General features: G+C 50.0%; 1 protein-coding gene and 1 pseudogene across 3 annotated transcripts in view; both read right to left on the reverse strand.

The window, feature by feature from the left end:
* Nucleotides 1-10,456: 10,456 nt before the first annotated feature.
* Nucleotides 10,457-24,229, reverse strand: part of LIN9 (lin-9 DREAM MuvB core complex component) — a 43,657-nt gene continuing 29,884 nt past the window's right edge. For all 3 annotated transcript variants that reach the window (XM_077340838.1, XM_077340823.1, XM_077340832.1), the window contains 5 exons: nucleotides 18,419-18,499; nucleotides 17,191-17,316; nucleotides 15,649-15,831; nucleotides 13,499-13,596; nucleotides 10,457-11,776 (listed from right to left, as the gene is read on the reverse strand). In XM_077340838.1, coding sequence (XP_077196953.1) covers nucleotides 11,671-11,776; nucleotides 13,499-13,596; nucleotides 15,649-15,831; nucleotides 17,191-17,316; nucleotides 18,419-18,499 — 594 coding nt within the window. In that variant the 3' untranslated portion in view covers nucleotides 10,457-11,670. The remainder of the gene's footprint in view (nucleotides 11,777-13,498; nucleotides 13,597-15,648; nucleotides 15,832-17,190; nucleotides 17,317-18,418; nucleotides 18,500-24,229) is intronic.
* Nucleotides 12,072-12,143, reverse strand: LOC143828017 (U4 spliceosomal RNA; annotated as a pseudogene).

A 24,229-nucleotide genomic window follows, 5' to 3' on the forward strand; every position in this document is an offset into this window, starting at 1 on the left:
CTGAGATTTCTTTCCCAGCATTTCTGAATTGTTCATTTTAGACAAAACACTTTGTCTAAATGGTCAGCCCCGAAGAATCCAGAGCCTGGTAAGCCCAGCAGCCTGGGATCGAATGCCTGGGCCACTCCTGTAGCCCTGCTGCTACAAACAGCCTAAGCAACCAGGGGAAGGGGGGGGGGGGCTCTGGCCTTGGTCCCCTGCCTGCTAGACAAGCAACTCCCAATCTGTTTGCTATGATGACTCACAAGTCCATGGTGACTGGGGATGATGATGGCCCATCCCTGGCTGGCCTAAGGGTTTGGGGTGCCTAACCTTAGTGTAGTGACTAAGACTCTAATCTGGCAAGCCAGGCTTGATTCCCCACATCTCCTCCACATGCAGCCAAGTGGGTGACCTTGGACCAGTGACCTGTTAAGAGTTGTTATCACATAACAGTTCTTTCAGGGCTCTCTCAGCCCCCACCTACCTAACAGGGGAGAGGAAGAGAAGCCAATTGTAAGCCACTTTGAGACTCCTTCGGGTAGTGAAAAGTGGGGGATAAAAAAGCAGCTCCTACACCAGTTATGACCTTGGCCCCCCTTCCATCCAGTCTGCCAATTTCTGCAGTGCCTAAGGAACTGCTTTGGCAAAACCCCAAGCAAGAGGCACCGCGACTTAGGCAGCTTTCAGACCTGGAGGTGACCTGGGACCCCCACCCCACCCCACCCCCGGCCCAAGGCACTCACTCCGACAACCCTCCGGACTCGGTCGCACCTCACTTGATCCGCATCGGGCCACGCCGGGAAAGGGAAGGGGGGGGGGGAGGCCTCGTTCCGAAATGCCCACGAGGGCGACGGGAAGGGCCGGGGCGGCTCCTGGGGAGGGCTCGGCCCCCACCAACCCACAGGGGGAAGCATCCTGCCGCTAGAGGAGGACAACTCGAGCCGGGGGCTTTCAGACGAGCGTATCCCCCCCCCCCGGCCTTTGTCTGGCGAGATCTGCCAGGAGGAGCCCGGCCGCCCGGGAGGCATAGGCTCCGCTCTCCGGACACCTCTCTGACCCCCGCGGAGGGCAGCCGGGCTCCTCGGAGGGCCCGGGGGCACCGCGGAAGCCGATGGGTCGCGGGGGGCGCGAGCAGCCGTCGAGGGTCTCCACGCAGGCGGAGGCGCCTGCCGCCAAAGGGCCCCAAGAGCCCTCCAGTGCACCCCTCCCGCCCCCCTCCGTCGGCTCCCCGGCCTCTTCTCCCTCCCCGGCCCACAGAGACCCAGTGGCCCCCGGCAAGAGGCAAGGGCAGGGAGGGAGCAGGCGGGCGCCTGAGGAGGACACGACCCCCGCCGGAAGCTGAAGGAAGGCCTGGAAGAAAAATCCGGGAATGTCGACCGTTTCAAAGAGAGGGTTACAGTAAAACGATTGGGACGTGAGTGTCCTGCGTTGAGCAGGGGGTTGGACTAGATGACCCATGAGATCCCTTCCAACTCTATTATTCTACGATTCTAGGGTCAGAGTGGGAGAGAGGCTCTTGCCACCCAGCATACGACTGGAGTCCGGCGGGAATTTGGGACAGACCCTGCGGGTATCGCAGTCCCGTCAGTATTGCATACAGGGAGTTAGAATCGTGGAATCATGGAGTTGGAAGGAACCTCCAGGATCATCTAGTCCAACCCCCGCACAATGCAGGAATTTATAACGACCTGCCCACCCACAGTGACCCCAATTTCTTGCCCAAGTGATCCCTTCACCAAAAATCTCCAGAATCCAGCCTCGCCTGGAGGAAATTCACCTGCCATCCCAAAAAGTTTCACCAAGAAGAATCACCTACAAAAAGTAATGATTTCTCTCTCTCTCTCTCTCTCTCTCTCTCTCTCTCTCTCTCTCTCTCTCTCTCTCTCTCTCTCTCTCTCTCTCTCTCTCGGGAAATGTAGCGAGGTAGATTCTTTTCACTCCCTTTTAAACTCGTGGAGAAATCTTAATATCTGGTGGGTCCTTTGAAGGGACACGTTAGATGCAAAACGTGGATTCTTCAAGTGAATCTTTCACATGAACCAGCGTCCACCCTTCTCATTAAGAGAACAACCCTGCGAGAGAGCAGGAGCTGAAGTAGCCGGCACACCAACGGATAGTCGCAAACTCAGTCTGTTCTACTCTTCGAATATTTTTAACGGGGCTAAAATCTGTATTTCCGAGCGCTTGATGCTCTGCCCGACCTCCGGCATTACTCAGGTTCCCCGGGGATCTGTGCAGCCTCCCATTCTCACATTGGGAAGTACCTGCAAAGCTACCAAATCCTGCCTTTCGGAAGGGAAGCCCCCACCCCCACCCCGAGTGAACAAGGAGCAGGCCAGGGCCAGAGCGCGGAGGGGGCGGGAGGGGGGCGCATCCCTAAGCCCCCAATGCCAAGGAAGCCGCGGCAGGACTGCTTGGGATGGCAGCGAGGCGACCAGCCCTGGGAGGCTCCACCGCGCTGAGGATCGCCCCTCGAACGGCTTGGGCTCGAGGAGACCGTCCCTGACGCCACGCTCGGGAGTCCGGCTCCCGGGCAGGCACTAGCTGTTCGCTGGTGCAGCGGGGTGCTGTCGTTCGGGCGCAGACGTGCAGGCGCAGGCCCTCCCCCGGAGGCGAGGCGGGGGGCGGGGGGCGGGGCTCCGGCCGGCCCCTGCGGGTATATTAGGGGCCTCGCTCCGGTCCCGGCCAGGAAGCCCGAAAAGCAGCGCCTGTCCTCATGGAGAGCCTCGGCGTCCGCGCAAGCCCTTCGGCAGCCCTCGCCTTGCAGAGCTTTCCCGGCGCCGGTAAGTGTGCCTGCCGTCCTGCTGCGGCGCCCGGAGCCCTCGACGGGGCTCGGCCGGGGAAGCCTCCTGGGCGGGGCGGGGCGGGTCGTTGTCCTTGCCAGCCGGCTCAGGCGCTCCTGCTTCTCTTGCAGACGCGCACGGCGTGGCCGCCGCCTGCCCTTCGACCGGGGCCTGGCCTGCCTCCGACGGGCTCGTGCCCTCGGGCTCCGGCGCCACTGCTTCGGGACGCCGCAAGAGGACCCGGTTCAGCAGCGTCCAGCTGGCCTGCCTGGAGGCCGTCTTCCACGAGAACCAGTACCCCGACATCGCCGCGCGGGAGACGCTGGAGGGCCACACCGGCGTGCCCGAGGCCAGGATCCAGGTGAGGCCCCGTCCAGCCCCACCGCCCCGCGCTGGCTGAGAGCTGAAGGGGAAGGCGCTTTCGCCTCCTCCGGGTCTCTGGCCGCCTTCAGTCCTGCCGGAGGGCAGGGCAGGGCAGGGCAGGGCGGGGGGGGGGGGGGCAGGCCAGTGCGAGGGCCGATTCGGAGAACCTGCATTCAGTGGAACCGCCCCCCCCGCCCCCCGCGCTGTTCTTGCCCCGGCTTTTTCTTTTTCTTGTAACCTCCCACGAAAATCTGGGGGGAAGTGTGAAGGGCCTGGCTGGAAGACCCCTGGAGGCCCCTCCTGGCGCCCTGTCCCTTGGGGCCGTCTCCCGCAGAGGGTCTTTCCGCCGCCAAGGCTGCGGCTGCTGCGAGGAGGGAAGAGCTCACGAGCCGTGTCTCCCTTCGCCCTGGCAGGTGTGGTTCCAGAACCGACGGGCGAAGAACCGGCGCCTGGCCGTCCCGCTCCCCCAGCCCGCCGCCCTCGGCCCGCCGCCGCCCACCCCGCCGCAGACGCCCGACCCCGCCCCGGCCGGAGAGGAGGCCGCCCGCGGGCTCGCCTTCGCGCTCCCGGCCTGCGCCGCCCCCGACAGGAGCTGGGCCCGGCCGCCGGGGAGGCTGCAGAACGGCCGCTGGGCGCACGAGTGAGCGCTCCAGGAGAGGGGCCGCCCGCCAGCCGCCGCCCCTCGCCCTGCGCCAAGGTCCATGGCCCGTCTGGAGAGTGGCAGCCCCTCCGAGATTGGGCGCAGAGTTCGCTCACTCTCGGAGAGCCCCCAAACGGGGTCTTCTTTTATTTATACGCTTGTTTGAATGCTAGGATTTAACATCCCCCCCCCCCTAATTTTGCGGTGGGAGGGAGAGCCACTCCGTGACCTTGGGGTATTGGCTACTTGAGGCTTGGTGGGAAATGTGCATTTTTGGAGTTCTGTGAAAGTAAGCCTATTTGCTGGGTTTGGGTCTAAAGTATATTTTGATGTAAAAAGTTGACTGGTAAATCTTTAACATACAAGGGTGTCTATAAAGCAAATTAATTCCATTAATAAAGCAACATTAGCAGTACAGTACAGTAAATGGCACTTGTTCTTGTGTAAGACACTGTTGTCCGTTTGGAATGTTTTTAGAAGTGTTCAATATTTTTAAGTGCATGTTATCAGGCACGACTGATGTAAAGTTTATACCTTGAATAATAAAACTTCGTTGTCGGCAAAGGTGCCTCCGGTCTCAATCTTGGTTGTGCTACTTGACTATTCACATGAATCGGTTTGACTATGCACTGTTCGGGTTCGTAGTCAGAGCTGCCCCCAAGAGCCCCGCCTGCTCCGATAGGCGTCCCGTCAACTCGACACAATCATTTCCCAGAAGTCCACTTGTGGTGGTCCAAGGTGGAGTTCTTCTTCAGTCATGTGCAGGATGCCAGAAGCTTCAGCCTAGATCAGTGCAAGCCTCCCTCCTCCGGCCAATTTATCTCCTGCACCTTTAGCTTCCCGCTGGAGTAGTTTGCGTCTCAGATTATCAAATTGTTCCCAGCATTTGCCTTTGGCCAGTGAAAATGTGCAAAAAGTTGCTTTCCCTTGCGCCAGTTAATATGGTGGGAAGAGTGGTTAAGAATGGCAGCTTCTAATCTGGAGAGCTGGGTTTGATTCCCCGCTCCTTCTCCACATGCAGCCAGCTGGGTGGCCTTGGGCTAGTCACAGTCCTGTCAGAGCTGTTCTTGCTGGGCAACCCTGCCTCGCCTACCTCACAGGTGTTTTGGGGAGAAGATGGGAAGCCAGTTGCAAGCCGCTTCTTCGGGAATGGAAAGGCAGGGCAAAACCCCCCCAACTCTTCTTCTTCTTCTTCTATTTAAAATCCTGCGGTTTTTTCGGGCAGCCAGCCTAAGCAGGTCTACTGAGATGCAAGGCTCGGCGTGTTCGAGGGAGATGCCCTTGCTGGGTGGCAGGAGCCCCTTTGCCGTTCATTCGACTCATGCCCTAAGGGAGGAAGGCAAGCAGGCCTTGAGAGAGGAGTGAATGAATTCTCAAAGAAAGGAGGGATGGGAAAACGCGCCCTTCCCCGGTAACTCAACCCAGCCGGTCAGGCTGCGAAAGGGGGGCCGGGAGCGAGTGGTCGGCCTGGCTTTGGGGCTAGGCGTGCGTGTTAGGGGGGAAAGCGAAGCGCTGCGACGGGAGGGACCGCGGAAAGTGTCGCCGGGCGCTGGCTGGCAGCTCCCTCGCAGCCTGGCTTGCTGGCCGGGGCTCTGCGCACAGCGGCTGCCGCCCCGACGGAGCTCTGCAGGCAGGCAGGCAGGCAGGGCGGATGAATGGATGCGGTCGCCGTCCACGGCGCCGCTGGCTCGGCTTCTGTGCTGGGACGCGAGCCAGGCCGACGGCAGGGGCCCCCAGGAGCCCCCGTGGCTCCCCGCACTCCTCGCTCGGCTTCTCGGCTTCTGGGCTCTGCAGAACCTGCCAGGTGCCGCCAGCCACTCGCAGCGGATGGGGGGCTCGGGGAGCTATGTGGCTATGCGCATCTGCCGATCTCCCGGCAGGATCCCAGGCGACGCCTAAGGGGCCAGTGCGCAGCAAGGAGCCCGTCTGCCGGATCCAAGCGCTTTCAATCCCTCTCATTCACCCGAACCAATGGCACGGGCCCTGGCGGGAAGCTCTGCCGCCTGCTAAGCGTGTAGGGGTCGGGCTGGGCTGGGCTGCCCTGTCCGGTTGCGGCCTGCTGCGACGGGCCCTCCTGCTGAGGTCGGGGCAAAGCGCTCTTCGCGTGCCCAGAGGCCTCCGGCGGAGTCCAGCCTCCAGGCACCCAGCGCGGGCCGTCGAATTGCGCTGCAGGGCGAGGCCGCCGCCCAAGCCCCTCCGATCATTCCCGAGGGGAACCACCCGGGGGGGAGGGGCTGGTGGGCCTTTGGGGTGCCAGGCCCCCGAGGCCACCCCACTCCCCTTGGCTCCGGTTAGGAACCTCACGAAGCGGCCCACGGACTCTCTGAGCCTGCTGACCCCAACTGCAGCCGCCCAGACCTGCCCGCTCCGACACCCCCCCCCCCTTGATTGAATCAGGCGGCCCCGCCTTCCCGCAGCCTCGGGGGTGCCCAGTGGAGAGCAAGGCGGTGGCCCCTCTCCGGTTCTTTCTTGGGAGGCTTGGATAGAGCAAGAATGACTGTGTGTGTGTGGGGGGGGGGGGTGATTTATTGATTGATTTATTAGAATATTTTTATTCTGCCCTCCAAGCAAGCTGGCTCAGTAAAAGACATTAAACATCATTTACAGTTTGCAGCAATATCAACATGGTTATAATTTAACTGAAGGTTGTTTCCTAATCAGATGTTTTCAGGGGAGTGGCTTGTGTGTGTGCGTGTGTGTGTATGGGGGCATTCAATGTTATAGGCTCACTGGTCCCAACCAAAGATTTGCAGGCCCTGCAGAACTGAGCCCGCTTTGCCAGGGGTTGTGCATGGCTGTGTCCGAATTGGCTGCTCCAGTCTGCAGTAGCCAGTCCCCCCTCCTCCCCTCCACGGTGAGGCGCTGGCTGCGGTGGCCTGGAGCAGCCAATTTGGATGCAGCCGCGCCCGACACTCCTCCAGGATCTCATTCCACCAAGTGGGGGCCAGGACTTAAAATCTGATTGGTATGAGCCGAGTAGAGCACTCTACCAGGGACACAGGCAGAAAGTCAGTCTCTCAGGTACACTGAGCTCAGAGGGCCTTCCAGGTAGTCACTAAGATCTTAAACCTGATCCAAAATTCAACCAGAAGCTAGTGTAGCTGCTGAAATATTGGCTGAATGTGGGACCTCCAAGAAGTTCCTGTGAGGATCCGGGCCACAGCATTCTGGACCAATTGTAACTTCCAAATCCAGGGTAAGGGTAGGTTTGCATAGAGTGAGTTACAGAACTCCAGTCTAGAGGTCACTGGGTCTAGGTGCTCTGGGGCCAAGTTGGGCATTAGTCGTTTGGCTTGGTGACAGTGGAAAAATGCCAGCCCTGCTAGTCTTGTGATCTGCGCCTCCATAGTAAGGGAGGCATTGGAGATCACACCCAGGTTCCTGGCGGTGTGAGCAATCATATATTGTACGCTCTCCAGGCAGGGCAAGCGTGCTTCCTCATGTGGACCTTTCTTACCTAGCCACAGGATTTCTATCTTTGAAGGGTTGAGTTTCAGGTGGCTCTGCTCGATCCATCCTGCCACTGCTTCTGGACAACTGACTCTGGGGGTGAGTCCAGGCAGTCTTTCACCAGGGCAACCCATCTGATGAGTAGGACAAGAGGGCACATTAAGATGTTAAATAAAATTGGGGAGAGGACCACACCCTGTGGCACTCTGCAAGGGAGTTGACAGCAGTGCGATTGATTCTCCCAAATCGCAACTCTCTGTCCGTGACCCTGGAAAAAGCTGTCCCACGTATCCCACATCAGTAAGGCAGTGAGCTAGAAGCTCATGGTTGACTATGTTGAACACTGCGTCAACCTACCTCAGTCCAATTGTCATCAGAGGTTGTCCATCAGGGAAACCAGCACTGTCTCCACTCCATGGCCAGACTGGAACGGGTCCAAGACTGATTGGTTGGATTATTGAGACCGATTTGATTGTGAGAAAAACAGGCCCAAAGTCAAGCTGCATGGCTGAGTGGGGAATTGAAGGTGGCTCTACCCCCAGTCCCCACCCCCTGGGCTGCCCTACAGGAGGTCTCCCACCTTCAGCAAGGAAGGAGAATAGAAGCTGCTCTTTGATTAATTCCTCCAACTTAAGTTTTTCATATGGGAAGAAGCTATAAAAACTTATTACTCTATGGTATTTTGCTATGAATAGAGAACAGTTGAGAACTGGTCTACTGTTTTTGCTCAACAATTAGTTTTATATTCAAAGGAGGTTCTATAATAGCAATGGGCTCTTTGGAATAACAATGAGTAAAAAAACTAATAATCTCTAAATCTTTTTACAACGAGGTGGGGTTGCATTTCCGCCTCTGACACAGTTACTAAAAGCTCAGGAGACTGAGGGTGGAGTGGCAGTCCTTAGACCCCCATGTGCTTCACACTTCTTATACCAAGGCTGGTGAACACCTTGCCTTCCATGATGGCATTATTAAATGTCTGGCACTCATTAAAAACCTTATTTGCCACCCAGATTTAATTAGTTGACTGCTCACCTATTTAATTGTCTAGAGCTGGGGAGGGCTTGGTGGTAAAGATGTAGTAAATCCTCACATAGTTTGGTCTTACTTTTCTATCAGTTTGGTGTAGCGGTTAGGAGTGCAGACTTCTAATCTGGCACGCCAGGTTCGATTCTGCACTCCCCCACATGCAGCCAGCTGGGTGACCCTGGGCTCGCCACAGCACTGATAAAACTGTTCTGACCGAGTAGTGATATCAGGGCTCTCTCAGCCTCACCCACCTCACAGGGTGTCTGTTGTGGGGAGAGGAATGGGAAGGCGCTTTGAGCCTCCTTCGGGTATGGAAAAGCGGCATATAAGAACCAACTCTTCTTCTCATTCTTTTAACTGTTTCAGGCATAATCTTTCATCACCTTTGAGAGGCAATATGGTGTACTGGCTATGGTTAAGAACGGCAAACTCTAATCTGGTGAACTGGGTTTCATATTGTTGGCAGAGTTTAAATATACAAGAGATGTTAAGCATCAGGATGCTTAAAATAATGTTTTATTGTGAGGAACAACTTTGTATAGAAAGAAAGTCCTACAATCTGCCTGACTTTCCATCTGCTGTTCTTTAGAGGAAGTGAGCTCAAGGGTGCAGGAAGTCTCCAGTGAGCCTATCAGGATCCCAAGATTATTGGATAAACATCAGGAAACTCCTAATCGGAATATGCTATCCAGCTCCTCTGATGCCCCCTGTCGGATATTATTTACATGCTGTTTAATCAGGCACACTACAGATCTTGCATATTCCAATGAATTCCACATTTTCCCACATTGTTGTCTGGTTGACCAGTCAGTTATCTCAGAGTTCTGAAGTGTGCCTGAAACTGTTAAAAGAATGATACAAAAGTAAGACCAAACTATGTGAGTACTTACTACATCTTTGCCCTATGTTCCTTGCAGGGCTTTGTGCTCAGCAGGTATCAATTTACTGATTGTTCCTGGCCCCAGGGATGCTCGCCTGGCCACAACCAGGGCCAGGGCCTTTTCGGTTCTGGCCCCTACCTGGTGGAATGAGCTCCCGAAGGAGCCGCGGGCCCTCAGAGCTTTCTTCTTTCCCTAGGGCCTGTAAAACGGAGCTCTTCCACCAAGTTTGTGGTTGGGGTCAGTGCTAGAGCAGATGGTATGGGTCCCCCTTGATATCTTGGTGCCTGGACATCTTGGCTCATCTCCCTCCATGCCACCCTCATAAGGTCCTTATGTTTTTGCCATCTGCCAGGTTTTGTTGCAATTGTAGATAATTGGGGTTTTAATGGGTATTTTATTTTGGGAGGGGTGGGTGGGATGACATAACCATATATGGTGATATTACCCAATGAATGTTTAAAAATGTTTTAAAACATATATAAAATTAACTCCCACCCATTAAGGAAACCCTTCCACGGCTGTCAAAAACCCCAGGGTTTCACAAAATCCTGGTTGAGAAATCCTGAACTAAGTGAACTACTTTGACTACTTCCTAAAAAACATTGTGTTAAAGTATATTTTGTGCCTTTTGGTTTTGAGCTAGAAAAGCAGACTTGAGATCAATATTTAAATTTCACTTAATATAGAATCCCTTCCCTTCCCTCACTCTCCTTTTATTATAGTGTTTTAGTTTTTGGTAAACCACTCATCTGTGAATATAATTATTGTGAATACACAGCTACTTTGGGAGACGTAAGGAACTCAAACACATTCAGAATACTGTGTTCTGAAAGGACTGCCCAATTAAACAGTCCCCAACCAATCCCAGCTACTGCTGCTTTTCTTTTGTGGTACCCTAAGAATTTGGCTTGGCTAAATTAGTGTTGGATAAGTTATATAAACTGAAGGCTACTATTGTGGGTGTGATTTCACATTTGTCAGTATTATATCACAGGGAAAGGAATATAGTAAAACTAGACCTCCACAGAAACCAGTGACTTCAGAAAAAAATCCATCAAAACAGGATATTACATAACCAAAAGGAATAGAAATGGCAGGATTTATCAATAATTCTGAACAAGAAAGCCTAAGAGGGGTTGATTCCATGGAGCCAAGAACATTTCACAGAGAATGGGAATAAATCTAGAGGATGAGCTGTCCCAGCATCTCCAGTTGTCAGGCATAAATATATCTGTAATATTATATTAAATGAATATTAAAATTATCTGACCTCTTCGTGTGTTATGCTTGTAAATATTATGTTTGTAAAATATTGCAATTAACATAAGTGAATGAGAATAAAAGATTTATGCATTTCTTCAAAGAACAGGATTTGCTAAATATAGACTCTGCAGTTAAGTTTGAATGCAGCACAGATACAGACACAATACAGAAGCATTTTAAAACTATACAAAATTTTAAATTGAAAATAATTGTTTACATTTTCTTTATACATTAACATACAAAAGACCTCATTTCATGAGGTATCAAAGAATCAAACATTGCTACAGCTACCTGAAGATTCAAATCTGGGAACAATTTATTACACTGAAGCTTTACAAGACTACTAAATAAACAACTTAATACACACTTTTTACAAGATTGGAGTTTCTGTATAACCACTACAGATCTTTGCTGTCGATATTTCTTGGTGGTTCACAGAACTGGTTATCCAATTGTATTGTCAAAACTTTGTAAGTTTCTTGATAACCAGTTATCTAGTTTAAGGTTGTGCAAACAAATCAGAGGAAAATATCACCAGTTATTTGTGTGAAATATCTTAACTAGAAAAGCTTTTACCCATTCAAGAGGGGGGAGGAAAGCAAGTTCTATCTATTTCTGGAAATTTAGCAGTCCTTTTCTACTCCTTCATTAGATTTCTTTTATAAGTTACGATAAATTAAACATTCAAGAAGATATTAACTGATTTACAGGACTCCCAGTATCCACAAGTGTACAATAGCTTTCTAGCCACTAGCATTCCTTTGCATATCCCAGTCTGCTGCTACCTTCCAGAAACAGGAATACAAATGCTGCTTTGCTAGTCACTATGCTGTTCAGAGACTGAAATTTCAAGGCAGTGACACATTAGGGTACTGCAGCTTTCAGGTCAAGGGACTGCAGCCCAGCCCCTTCTTTATGTTGCTTCCTGTTCATTGTTTTCAACACACCAGAATTTGTCGCAGCTAAGTTTAAAATAAAATATTCTTCCTTTACATTATATGAAACTTGTCTGTATAACTTTCAATTAAAATGACGTCTGTACTTTTATAACTAAAGTTTAGCTGTTAAACAAGGTTCCTTATGTGCATAGCAAGTAATGAAGTCTATAGCAATGCTGGTAATTTTTTGCTGGTTTCTTCAGAAGCAGTACACCACATCTCAAAATATCCTTCTCAGTTCCTTTTATCTTCCAGCAGTTAGGATATTTGGTGAAGCTTGTAACGAGGCTTTTCCACAACTACATTCTGTACACTCCAACTAAAGTGAACATTGCTCTGTGTCAATTTCTGTTGGTGTTATTAGCAGCAAAGGCATGTAAATTTCCCATCTGGCTGAGTCCACTCTGGATATGTGCAACGTGGATCTCAACATTATTCTGAAAACAACTAAGGAAAGCAAAGCAATTCTTAATTATTTTGGGCATTTTAAAGAGAACATTTATATTTAACATTTGTCAAGTCAGGTATTAACATGAAACTAGAAAGGAACAAGACATGCAAGTTTTTTTATTCAACTAATCATCAAAAATATTTGTTAATGATGGAGATGAAAGATGTATCTTGGCAGATCTATTTGATATCTGCTTGGCTTGATCTCCATTGTCATAGATGTAATTATTAAGAGACAGCCTTCACATGTTTTGAATTAAATATGTCCTTATTTATGTTTGGGTAACAATCCTAACATTTCAATTAGCAATAACTGCACCTTGAATTAACCTCATTGGCTACAAAACTGCCACTGCACAAAGCTGGGTAACAATCAGGGTGTCCTAATTTCACTTTTTAATCTGTTGTGGAAGTATTTTAAAACTCTCTGACGTGAACGACAGTCTCAGTAAAGACCTGTGGGGTGGTATCTATTTTCACTTCCCTCTTTATTTTCTCTTTCCCTTCCCTGAAAGCTGCCACAGCCTCACTACTTTTCCTTTTTTCTTCTCTCCTTCCCACCCACCCAGCTACTTTTATCTTATTTCTCTCAAGACTTCATATTTCCCTCCTTTCCTTCACCAAGCAACCACTACCCAGGAGAACTGTGGCCCAGCTGTGGCTGCCAGGCCAGGCCAGGCCAAGTTGCACAGTAGCAAGCAGCCACTTGGGTGAGGCATGCATGTTGTATGGCAGTGGTCCCCAACCCCCGCGCCGCGGCCTGGTGCAGGGCCGCGAAGGCTTTGGCGCTGGGTTGCGTCTCAGTCTTCCCGCTCCCCCCCGCAGCGAGAAGCTCGTCAGGCCACGAGCAAATCGGCCGCCAAAGCAGCCGATTAGCTTGCGGCCTGGCAAGCTTCTTGCTTTGGGGGGGGGGGGAGAAGCTTGCTGGGCCGCAAGCTAATCGGCTGCTTCGGCAGCCAATTTCCTTGCGGCATGGAGGGGCGGGGAGAGGGAGCCGCGGCCGCCGGCGCAAATGCACAGACTTACAGCGCATGCGCGTTTGCGTCCAGTGGGGGCGCAAACATGCACGTGCGGCAAGTCCACGCATGGACAGTGCCGCCGCGTGTTCGCGTTTGCGCCCCCGCCGGATGCAAGCGTGCACTCGCTGCAAGTTGGGCTGCTGCGCATGAGCGGGGCCCTGGGTCGCCCTCTCCCCACACCAAGGCGCAGCGGTCCGCGGCCTGCAAAAGGTTGCGGACCACTGTTGTATGGTATTAACGGTGCTGCTGGCCTTGATGACTCCTCTCTCAAAGGCCAAAAAAGTCCTGAAAAGAGTTCTCCCCTTCTCCCTGCCTTCTACTGACAGAAACCAAGATTTGAAGGCTAGCAATATATTGTGGCTGCCCAGCTACCCTACAAAGTCCACTGAATGGGAATTTACTTCTTAAACGACAGAAGTTGCTTCTATTACTGGGTGGGAGTTTAAACCCCCTTCCATTTTTTCTTCTTTTTCAGGAAGAAAGATTTGTCTTGTCTGTTCATTGCTCCAGTTGATAGATTTAAGAATCTATAGATTTGGCCATTTTGAGAATTAGATACTTTGATTAATACAAAATGAGTTATGACTATACAGATTCAAAAAGTCTATATACCATCACAACACACTAAAACATTGGGGTAAAGATCCTTGGGGAGATATATATATATATCTGAAATATTTATTTATGTATTGCACATTACCTGATATTGGAGGAATCTATGGAGTTCTTGATGTCATTTAATGAATCTGTTAACGATTTAAACTCAAAGGAATTTAGATCACCTCCTTCTGCTAGACACTGGAAGAAATGAAAGATTAAAATATCAAGACCCATTACTATATGTTTACCTCTAATACTGTGCCAACACAACTACTACATTAGACCTTTTTTAATATGCGCTATTAATTAGGGTATATGTGACAGCATAGACAAGGCCAGTCAGTCTGCCCTCTGTCCCAGCAGAGATACTGGGGTGGAATTTAAAAGGGGTCAAATTGCAAGCATCTGAAGGACAAATTGATGATATGGAGAATTCAACATGTATTTATCTCCAATATATCCCGCCAGACCAACCTTGTTTCCTTTTTTGATCAAGTAACAGGTTTGCTGGATCATGCAAATATTGTCATTGTCACTTGGATTTCAATAAAGTTTTTGACAGGACTCCCGAAGACAGTGGTTCTCTAATACTGCGACCCTTTAATACAGTTCCTCATGTTGTGGTGACCCCCAACCATAAAATTATGCAAGTATTCTTTCACAGAAATTAAACCGAAACTGACCAATGGCATGAAGATCCATTGTTCATGATAGTATATAAATTGGTTATGAATCGTATATAAATTGATGGGCGTCTTCAGGTGTGGCAATAGTGGTGGTACCCCCCCCCCCCAACCAAGCTACTCACTCTGCCGTGACCCTTGTGAAAGGGTCGTTTGACCCCCAAAGGGGTCCCAACCCCCAGGTTGAGAACCACTGCTCCAAGATATTCTGATGGGTAAACTGAAGGACTGTGGACTGGATTCTAGGATAGTTAGGTGGATAGGGATCTAGTTGGAGAACTGCACCTAAAGAGTAGTTGTCAATATTATGTCATCTGATTGGAAGATGTCCAGTGGCATGCCATAGGGCTTGGTTCTCACTCAGATATTTAGAAATAATCTGGATGGAGGGGGGACGGAAAACTCATTAAATCTGCAGGTGACACCACACTGGAAAGAGTAGCAAACTTGGTGTAGTGGTTAAGAGAGCCAGTTTGGTGTAGCGGTTAAGAGCAGTAGCTTCTAATCTGGTGAACTGGATTTGATTCCCCACTCCTCCACATGCAGCCAGCTGGGTGACCTTGGGCTACTCATAGCCCTGATAGTCCTATTCTTACATAGCAGTCCTGTCAGAGCTCCCTCAGCCCTACCTACCTCACAGGGTGTCTTTTCGGGGACAGGAAAGGAAGGCAATTGTAAGCTGTTTTGAACTCCTTAGGGTAGTGAAAAGTGGGGCATAAAACCAACTCTTCTTCTTCTTCAAGCACCCTGGAAGACAGGGACATAATTCAGTGAGATCTAAACATGTGGGAAAACTGGGGGAATAAGATGAAATTCAACAAGGGTAAGTGCAGAGTTCTAAAAACTTGAGAAGCACACATACTGGATGGCAGATATACTTATGGGTAGTAGTGTGTCTGAACAAGAACTTTGGATACAGGTGGACTGTAAGTGAAATATGAACACAGTTTGATGAAACAGCAAAAAAGGCTAGTCAGGCCACACCTGTGTGCAATTCTGGAGGCCTTATTTCAAAAGGGGGTGGACAGATTGAAACAAGCACAGAAGGAAGATCAGGGCTTGGAGATGAAGTACTACAAAAAAGGCTGAGGGAATTGGAAATATTCTGTATGGAGAAGAGGAGGTCAAGGGGGCACATGATTGCTTTCTATAAGTATTTGAAAGACTCACTAGCAAACTTCAAGCAACAGCTGGACATACACTTATCATGGTTGCTTTAGGTTGCCCTGAGACTCTGGGCAAGGATGGGTTATAAATGTAAATAATAATAGTAATAATAGAATGGGGGTTAGACTAGATGGCCTTACTGGAGCCTTGCAATGTTATGATTCTTCCGCTCATAAACTTGTGGGTTAACAGAGCAAAAGCTACCCAAGAGTGATCCCTTGGGCATTGTGGAAAGGTGGGATATAAATATTTTAAATACATAAGAACAGGGAGGGATGATAAGCCACTGGTTCCCTATTAACAATATTCCTAAGAGACCCACAACTTTAAGAAGCAATTTTTCAGGGGGGAGGTAACATTAGGAAACGACGTGTACGTTTTATCTCTCCACACTACTTACCTTAATCTGTAGCAATATTGCTGTAAGTCTAGCAATTAGATCTGTTAGGTTCTCATTTTCAACACAAGGCTGTCCTGTTGCTGATGTATTTGATTGCCTCACAATCTCCTGAGCTTCATCCTCACATCTCCGTCTCAGATCTGTTGGATGGTCTGCAGGCTGGAGGCCTTGTTCTGGTGCAAGCTATGGAGATGATTTAAGAAATCAAGATGATTCAGGATTGAACAACTATTATGCCTTGTAAACAGATGACTGAATTAAAAAAAAAATAATTGCAGTTCTTACTTTATGGGCTGGGGCCTATGCTTGTGTTCATGGAAGGTGCTTGTAAAGGTGAATCTTTTCCTTTCTACAACAGCCCTATGCAACCTCCATGAGCACGAGGCACAGGGAACCACAGCAAACAGGAGGACTCATCCAAAATTGTCCCCGGCTTGCTTGTCTACTGATGGGAGGACATGTGGCAGAACAAACTTTCATGAGCCACAACAGCGAGACAGAAGGCCACACCTGAAGGCGCCCGCCAATTTATATACCACTCATCATTGCAGAATCCCATGTCTGCTAGGTCTTTCTACAGGAGTCTCCTGCCACTCCCAGCAATGCCTTTATGGAAGTTGCAAAGAGCTGCTGCTGGGAGATGGCAAATGTGGGGAAACACCCTTTTCTTATACAACCATGAAATCCAACCCAAAGTTTTTATTCAAGGACTCACCAATAGAGTTGCTAGGACACCTGTAATGTTCAGAAATGTGATTCTGGGACTTCCAGCATTCTTTGGCAGGAGCAACAATAATTAATTAAATAAATAAATCCATGAGGCACTGGGTTGGAAATTTACAGTTCCACGAACAAATTTTGCACTTAATCCCTCCTTCCAATGCAGAGTCCTATCCCTCAGAAATAGTATATAGGGCAGTTTATTGGGCTGCAGAGAGATGGCGGAGGCAAGGAAGGTCCATTCTCCTAATGACATTTTGTTGGATATCCTTACCACAGCCAACCGCGCCATCTGGAGACCATGCGGGCCCTCCAGTAAGGAGGCCATACACCCAGGAAAGCAGCGCTCTTCCTGGGCGGCAAGGGGCCGGGGATGCCTTCCCTGATGTCCGCCGACCACACCTGCCGCCTCGCAGAAATGGCAGGTGTGCTTGGCGGGCCGCAGGGAAGCCACGTGCTCGCTGCAGGGGAGGGGGCCTTGGCCAACATGCTTCTCCGCCTGAGGACCTCGCCTGCACCTCCACGGCACGCCGCCTGAGGACCTCGCCTCCCCCCCTATTCCTGTTTTCCATGCTAGCCCCTGCTAGCGCCCACTGCATTTTGTATGCAATGGGCTTTTTGGCTAGTATCCATAATAAGAAACACAAGGAAGCAGACTAACACTTCCATGGCTTCACCAAGTGCTGGGAGACAGGAGTTCTCAAAAAGAAAAAAACCAAACCTTAGTGTTGTTTTGAAACACGCTGATGAAGAACCTTTGGAACTTAATTTATAAAAATGATTTGAATAAAAAGAGATCCTATACAGCAGCTATGCTTTTACCTCATAACAATACTGTTGCACTTTATGCAAAACTTTGTTGAGGTCCTTGTTCAGCTGCTCAAGATCTAAAACAATAGTTGCATATCTTCGCTGAAATTCAATGCTGATTGGCATGGAATAGGATTTCTGTAATGCAAAAAGGAAGAAAGGAAAAAAGTTTAAGGCAACAACTTGATACACTTGCTGTCCTTAAACGTTCTTTGCTTTGAAATATTTCTGTATTACATATTGAAATAATTCCTATACGCTAACATTTAAACACGGTATCAAAGTTGTAATTTCTGTAATCGCTAGGTAAGGGAGCCCCCGGCAGTCGCGTGCAGCACGGCTGGCGGGGGCTCCCTTACCTAGCGCCCGCTGTATTTTTCGTACAGCGGGCTTGATTACTAGTATACTATACAGATTCGGATGGTCAGGATACAAACATTATAAAATATATAGCATCTGAGTCTAGGCAGTAGGATTGTGTCTAAATTACAATTTATGAGAAATGCAAGCAAAATTACTTCTGATTGATATCACACATTTTTGACTGCTGATGCAAAATACAGAGAAAAGCTCAACAATGTCATGAATACAAAATACTTGTGGTCCTTCCGAAACTTATGCTTGATTTGGACCATAGTAATTCCAAAACACTGCTCAGTTTCCCATTTTAAGCTGGGAATCCTACAAAACTGCACAGTAAAAGATGAGGTAGCGTAGCATATTTCAAGGGAATATCATTTTTATATCCTGTAGATCAGCGGTCTCCAACCTTTCTGTGGTCGGGGTCCGCCTCCAGGGGTGTGGGAGAGGTGACGGCCCGCGCATGCGTGTTTTCGCCAGCAGGGGCGCTAACGTGCATGCGCAGAGTTGCTGCACAAGCGCATTTTGCCAGCAGGGGCGCAATCGCAGCAGCTCTGCGCATGCGCATTTGTGGTGCCGGCGTGCTGGCGGCCACACCCACCTCTTCCCCTCCCTCGCGCAGCCAGAAGCTAGCAGAGCCGCGAGCAAAGCAGCCGCTTCGTTTGCTGCCTGGTGAGCTTCTCGCTGCGGGGGGGGGGGGGGGGAAGGCAGGTGCGGCTGCTGGCAGCCCGGTAGCATGGCCTTCCCAGCCCGGTACCAGGCTGCAGACCGGGGGTTGATGACCCCTGCTGTAGATTAACCTCTATAAGAAGCATACACCTACATAATGGATAAAACTATGTATTTGGTACAAGCAACTGCAGTATGTGTATCTACTTACCAGCTTTTCTGCTTCTGTGTTCATTTCCCTGAGCTGCTTGATGTGTTCCTTCTTAATCATAAGGATTTTTGATAATCTGGTCTGCAATAGGGGAAAAAGGAAAATAAGCATTTTAACAGATCTTCAAACTGCTTTAGAAGTAGAACCCTATCAGGCTAATATTTACTGGCTCCAGCCATAAGGCAGGCCACACCCTCAATTTGATCTTTGGCACCAGGTTAGAGGTGGATGTGATGCCAACAGCTGACCTTCCATGGATTGACCACTACATCTTAAAGCCCCAGCTACATGTACCCCCTCCCTGTTAGGGCAGCGCAGAGACTGCCCACCCGCAGAGAATTATGGATCTGACTGTATTCCTGAATACTCTGCAGGACCCAATGCCTCCCAGTGACTCATTGGCAGCACTGATGGAGAACTGGCAGCCCCACCTGACGGCTGCCATTGACGAGATTGTTCCCCTACTCCCTCTCCACTCTTCCCTCAAACTAGTTCTGTGGTACACTGCAGAGATGAGAAAGAGAGTCGTGAGACAGCTTGAATGAGTGTGGAGCAGGGATAGTCAAACTGCGGCCCTCCAGATGTCCATGGACTACAATTCCCAGAAGCCCCAGCCAGAGAATGCTGGCAGGGGCTTCTGGGAATTGTAGTCCATGGACATCTGGAGGGCCGCAGTTTGACTACCCCTGGTGTGGAGGAAGACTTGCAACAAAGTGACAAAAGCATCTTATCGCACACTTATGAAGGTGTAAGAGATGGTGGCGGCGGCTATCTCTATTGCGTTTGCAAGCTCACATCCGATACAATTGTTCAGGGTGATTCGGTTTTTTACCACCCTTGAGGAAGGGTGCAACAGTGTTAGCCTATTGGACTTTAGCTGTGAGGCATTAGTGAGCTTTTTCACAAAGTCTTGTCACTTCTCTGGAACCTTCTTGTTATGCTTGAGACAGAAAGGGAGTTGAAGGCTCCTTGGCCATTTGGGGGGGGGGGTGTTTGATGGCTTCAGGTGGCTCTCAGAGACCAAAGTGGACAAATTGCTTGGGTTGGTGAGAGTGGCCACTTGCCCCCTTGATCCCTCTCTATCCTGGATACTCAAGATGAGTGACCAGTGGATAGGAGACTCCCGGAGGGAGAATGTCAACCTCTCTCAGTCTTTTGGGGAGTTCCAAGGAGTGCTGAATGGGGTGGTGGTTTGTCCCTTACTGGAAAAACCATCACTGGATCCATGGGACCTGGCCAACTACCGCCCAGTCTTGCAACTTGCATTTCTAGATAAGGTGTTTAAAAAGACTGCTGTGGACTGGCTCCTGGAATTCTTGGAGGAAACCGGCACTCAATTAATACTAATTAGGCTTCCATCCTGGCCATGGGATGGAGACAGTACTGGTCTACTTGATGGATGATCTCCGGTGCCAGCTGGATAGAAGCTGTTTGGCAATCCTTGTGATGTTAGACCTGTCAGCCATTTTTGATGGGGTTGACCACGAGATTTTAGCCCACCGCCTTGCCAGATACATCTGCCAGATGTTTGGAAGCCATAGATGGATGGTTGGAGAAGAGTCGCCTGAAACTCAGCCCCTCCCAAATGGAGGTCCTGTGGCTGGGCTGAAATGGGGTGGAGCAGGAAGTCCCTCTGCCCACCCTGGCAACTCAATATCTTGCCCTTGGTCAGGAATCTGGTGGTGATTCTGGATGCCTCCCCATCAGTGGAGGCCCAGGTCACCAAGGTAGCCTGCACAGCTTTTTTCCATCCTAGCCAGGTGAGGCTACTAGCGCCCTACCTGTCCTCCGGACCACCTGGCTACAGTGATCCATGAAATGATCACCTTCAGGCAGGATTTCTTTAACTCACTCTACGTGAGTCTACCCCTTTCCTTGACCTGGAAAGTGCAGTTGGTGCAGAATGTAGATGCTAAGGTCCTCACAGGAACAACTTTCCCATGGGGCCCCAGCGCAGTAGCACCTCGCCGGGGAGCAGAGGCGGTGGTGAGATGGATGCCTGGCAGTCGTGGGGAAAAAAAGAGGAGGCATTTTTACTTTAAGACCAAGTGGGAGAAGAGGAGGAGCCTGCAGCGCCACCTACAAGTAGCTGGGATTCCCAGCCCACTGTTCATCTTTGCAGTCAGGAACCGGGACGCTAGGCACCACCTTGTGGTGACTAAAGGATAGTGCTGGGGTGCCAGCACTGGAAGCAACTGGATGGTCGGTTCCCTAATGCTCTGCCAGGTGGGAGAGGTCTGGCAGACTCTAGTCATCCTTGGCTTCCTTCTGGAACTGGTGGCTCAGAAGCCGTCCTGCCTGAGGGGAGGAAAAGGAAGTTTTTCTTGAGTGGAGACAGGGTGGAGGAGTGTAGTTAGGATGGGGGGAGCAGAGGCTGGGTCAGGGGTGGAGAGGAGGCTGACCCGAGATCCCCTGTGTGTCATGGCCCTGTCACCAGAGGGACTGGACTTTTGACTACTCTCTGGTATGCACTCTGAACTTGGTTGACTCGGCAAGCGTGCATTCCTCTGGACTAACCCTGTGTGTGCCTGGATAGGGCAGCACACTGTGGGTGGGATCGGGTTGGGCCCCTCCCCTTTATTGACACACCAGCTGCTAGTTAGAAGGGTGGGGTGGGTTGGCTGGACTGTGGTTGGGAAGATGTGGGATGGGGGGGTTAGGGTGGGGAGGGTAGATTAGTGCAGTAGGGTGGGTTCAGTTAGGCTGAACGGGGTTTTCTCTCCATTGTGACCTGCTCTGGTATGGAGAAGGGATCACCACCTTGGGAGGTCCTTACAGGGACCGGAATCAAGACCATCACAGGTCAGGGGTGCTATGGTTGGGGGAGGAGGTTGGACAAGAGAAGGGCAGGGAGAACGAGAGTTAGGCGTGCTCGCTGCCCTTCTAGCCTCCGTCCCATCCCCAAGCATGTGAGGGTGGAGGCTATTAGCATGCCGCCTTGCCGGGACGGGGATAAGGGGTACAGCATTACGCTGGGTATGCTCCTTCCTCCTAAACCAGATCCAGAGGGTGGTGTTGGGGGATGAGTTGTCAAATCCATTTGGGTTCCCTTGTGGAGTTCCTCAGGGATTGGTGCTCTCCCCCACGCTCTTCAACATCTTTATGCGCCCTCTGGCCCAGCTGGTGAGGAGTAATGGCGTGGGCTGTCATCAGAATGCGGATGACACCCAGCTGAATCTCCTGATGTTTGGCTGGGTGGCTCGACCAGAGTCGCCTGAAACTCAACCCTGCCAAGACGGAGGTCCTGTGGTTTGGGGTGTAGCTCAGGAAGCACGCTTGCCCCCGTCGGCAGAGAAGCAACTGACTATCGCGTCCCAGGCGAGGAACCTGGGAGTGATCTTAGATGCCTCACTAACTTTGGAGGCTCAGGTCAAGAAGGTAGCAGGCCAGGCTTTTTTCCACCTTCGCCAGGCTCGCCTTCTAGGGTCCTACCTGTCTCCTGACCACAGTGATCCATGCGATGGTCACCTCCAGAATAGATTTATGTAACTCGCTCTACGCGGGCCTACCCTTGTGGCTAGGGTCCTCACAGGGACATCTTGGAGGACCTATATCCAGCCTGTGCTGAGGCAGCTGCATTGGCAACCGATTACTGCCTGAATCAGATTCAAGGTTTTGGTTCTAACCTTTAAGGCCCTCTGTGGTCTGGGACCCACATACTTGAGGGACCACCTTGTGCCCTATGCCCCCCATGGAGCCTTGCACACTGCGGGTACAAATCTGATGGTTGTACCCGGTTCCCAGGAGGCGCATCTGGCCTCAACCAAGGCCAGGGCCTTTTTGGTCCTGGCCCCTACCTGGTGGAATGAGCTCCCAGAAGAGATGCGGGCCCTGCGGGATTTACCAGCTTTCTGCAGGGCCTGCAAAACGGAGCTGTTCCACAAGACCTATGGTTGAGGCCAGAGCCAGTACGGTAGATCGGACCCCCCCCCCCCCCTTCATGGTTATTCTGGCGGTTTGTTTATCCCTTCCCTCAGGATTGGGTCAAGTTATATAGAGCCGCCGCCACTTGGATTGGGTTGGGCCAGATTGGGTTGTTAGTTTTTACAAGGATTTTATTGTATTAGGGGTTTTTATGTGTTTTTACTGTATGTGACCTGCCACGAGCCTTGCGGGAGTGGCGGACTATAAGCCCAATAAACAAACAAACAAACAAACAAACATGGAGGGCCCATGTCCAGCCCAGTGCTGAGCCAGCTGCATTAGTTGCCAGTTGCAGCCCAGATCAAGTTCAAGGTTTTGGTATTAACCTTTAAGGCCATTCACAGACTGGGCCCCTCTTTGCTCTGCGGGTGTGAATCCCTGGCCCGTGAGAGGTTTGTCTGGCCAAGACCAGAGCCAGGGCCTTTTCAGTCCTGGACCTGACTTGGTGGAATGAGCTCATGGGAGAGCTGAAGGCCCTGATGGAACTGCCACCGTTTTGCAGGGCCTGCAAAACAGAACTTTTGGAGTTATCTTTTCTGCCAGGTCTAATGTTGAGGCCAGTGCAATTAAGATATAGAGCCCCTTCCTGAGTTGCCAGTACATTGGACCTCACTTTGTTATCGACCTCCTGTGGCACAAGAATACAATCCAAGAGCGGGGTTGAGAGGGGTAGTTTTCATGCCACCAAAAGGGTTGTTGCTTATAGTTTTATGGCTTTATGGAGTTTTTATGTTATGTTGTTACCCACCATGAGCCACTTGTGGGAGTGGTAGAATATAAATAATAATAAGCTCTCATCTGATGTAGTTTCTCTAGGGAAAAAATGGAAAACGAGAGTACTTCTATGCTTTATTAAGATAGACTCTTCAAAGTATTTCACTGTCAGAAGGTAGAGATTTATGGAGAGAAGTCATGAGAAGCTCCAGTATTACTATCAAATTCAATTCTTTGACAGACTTAACAATCACCACTCGTATTTCTTATCTTCAAAGAACAGATATTATTCTACCGATATTAAGTCCGGTCAGCCAGATCATTGTGAAAAGAATTATCTTATGGTGAGAACTCAAAAGGACTGATAATTCCTCTTAAAATTTGGGCAAGAAACAAGCCCTATTAAAATTATTATTTTATTAAGAAATAAGATTTAATGATAAATTGTTTCTAGTGTATTTAGATATTAGAAAGAGAATTGGTGCAAGTCTGGCAGATTTCTGGGGAATGTCACATTTATCATGTGAATTTAAGATGCTTAATGCTGAAAGGGAAGAAAGGATTCTATACTTTTGCTCTGTGCATGCTTCTCTCTGGATGCCTTAAGAAATGGTTCACCACTGCAGGGATTGTTCTTTTTCACCAGGAACTTTATATGTCCTTGAAAAATCTAGTGCAAGTTAAACTGTCTTGCACAACAAGCAAGCTCTGTAATAGAGGATTGCCTCTACAGAACCTGGAAAGATGAATCTACAAAGTCAAACCACATGAAAGGCTGTCATTTCTGATGATAAATAGGGTAACATTTGATCTAATTTAGCAGGTCCCAGACTCATTTCTGTAACTAGGAACAAACCATGAAATTAGTCCTATCAACTCATAAAGATTTCCAGTTACCCCTCCCAAGCACTCCCTAAGACAATGAGTTTAGAAGGATGTATTCCAGCTCCGGATGGTCCTATTTGCTTTTTCTAAAACAGCAGATCTCACAATACATGGCAAAAATGGACAGACAAATAAAAACCATTTGTGATCTATAAGAATCTAAAAAAAACCGAAAAAACAATTCCACTTGGCCAGCGTACAGCCTTTGCATGAGCCCAGGCTAGTTTAAGCCCCTTTTGTGGGCTTAAGAAGCCTCTGCATCCCAGACATTGTAATTAGTCAAATTCA

The sequence above is a fragment of the Paroedura picta genome, chromosome 1 (assembly GCF_049243985.1).
Source record: "Paroedura picta isolate Pp20150507F chromosome 1, Ppicta_v3.0, whole genome shotgun sequence".
Taxonomy (NCBI): Eukaryota; Metazoa; Chordata; class Lepidosauria; order Squamata; family Gekkonidae; genus Paroedura; species Paroedura picta.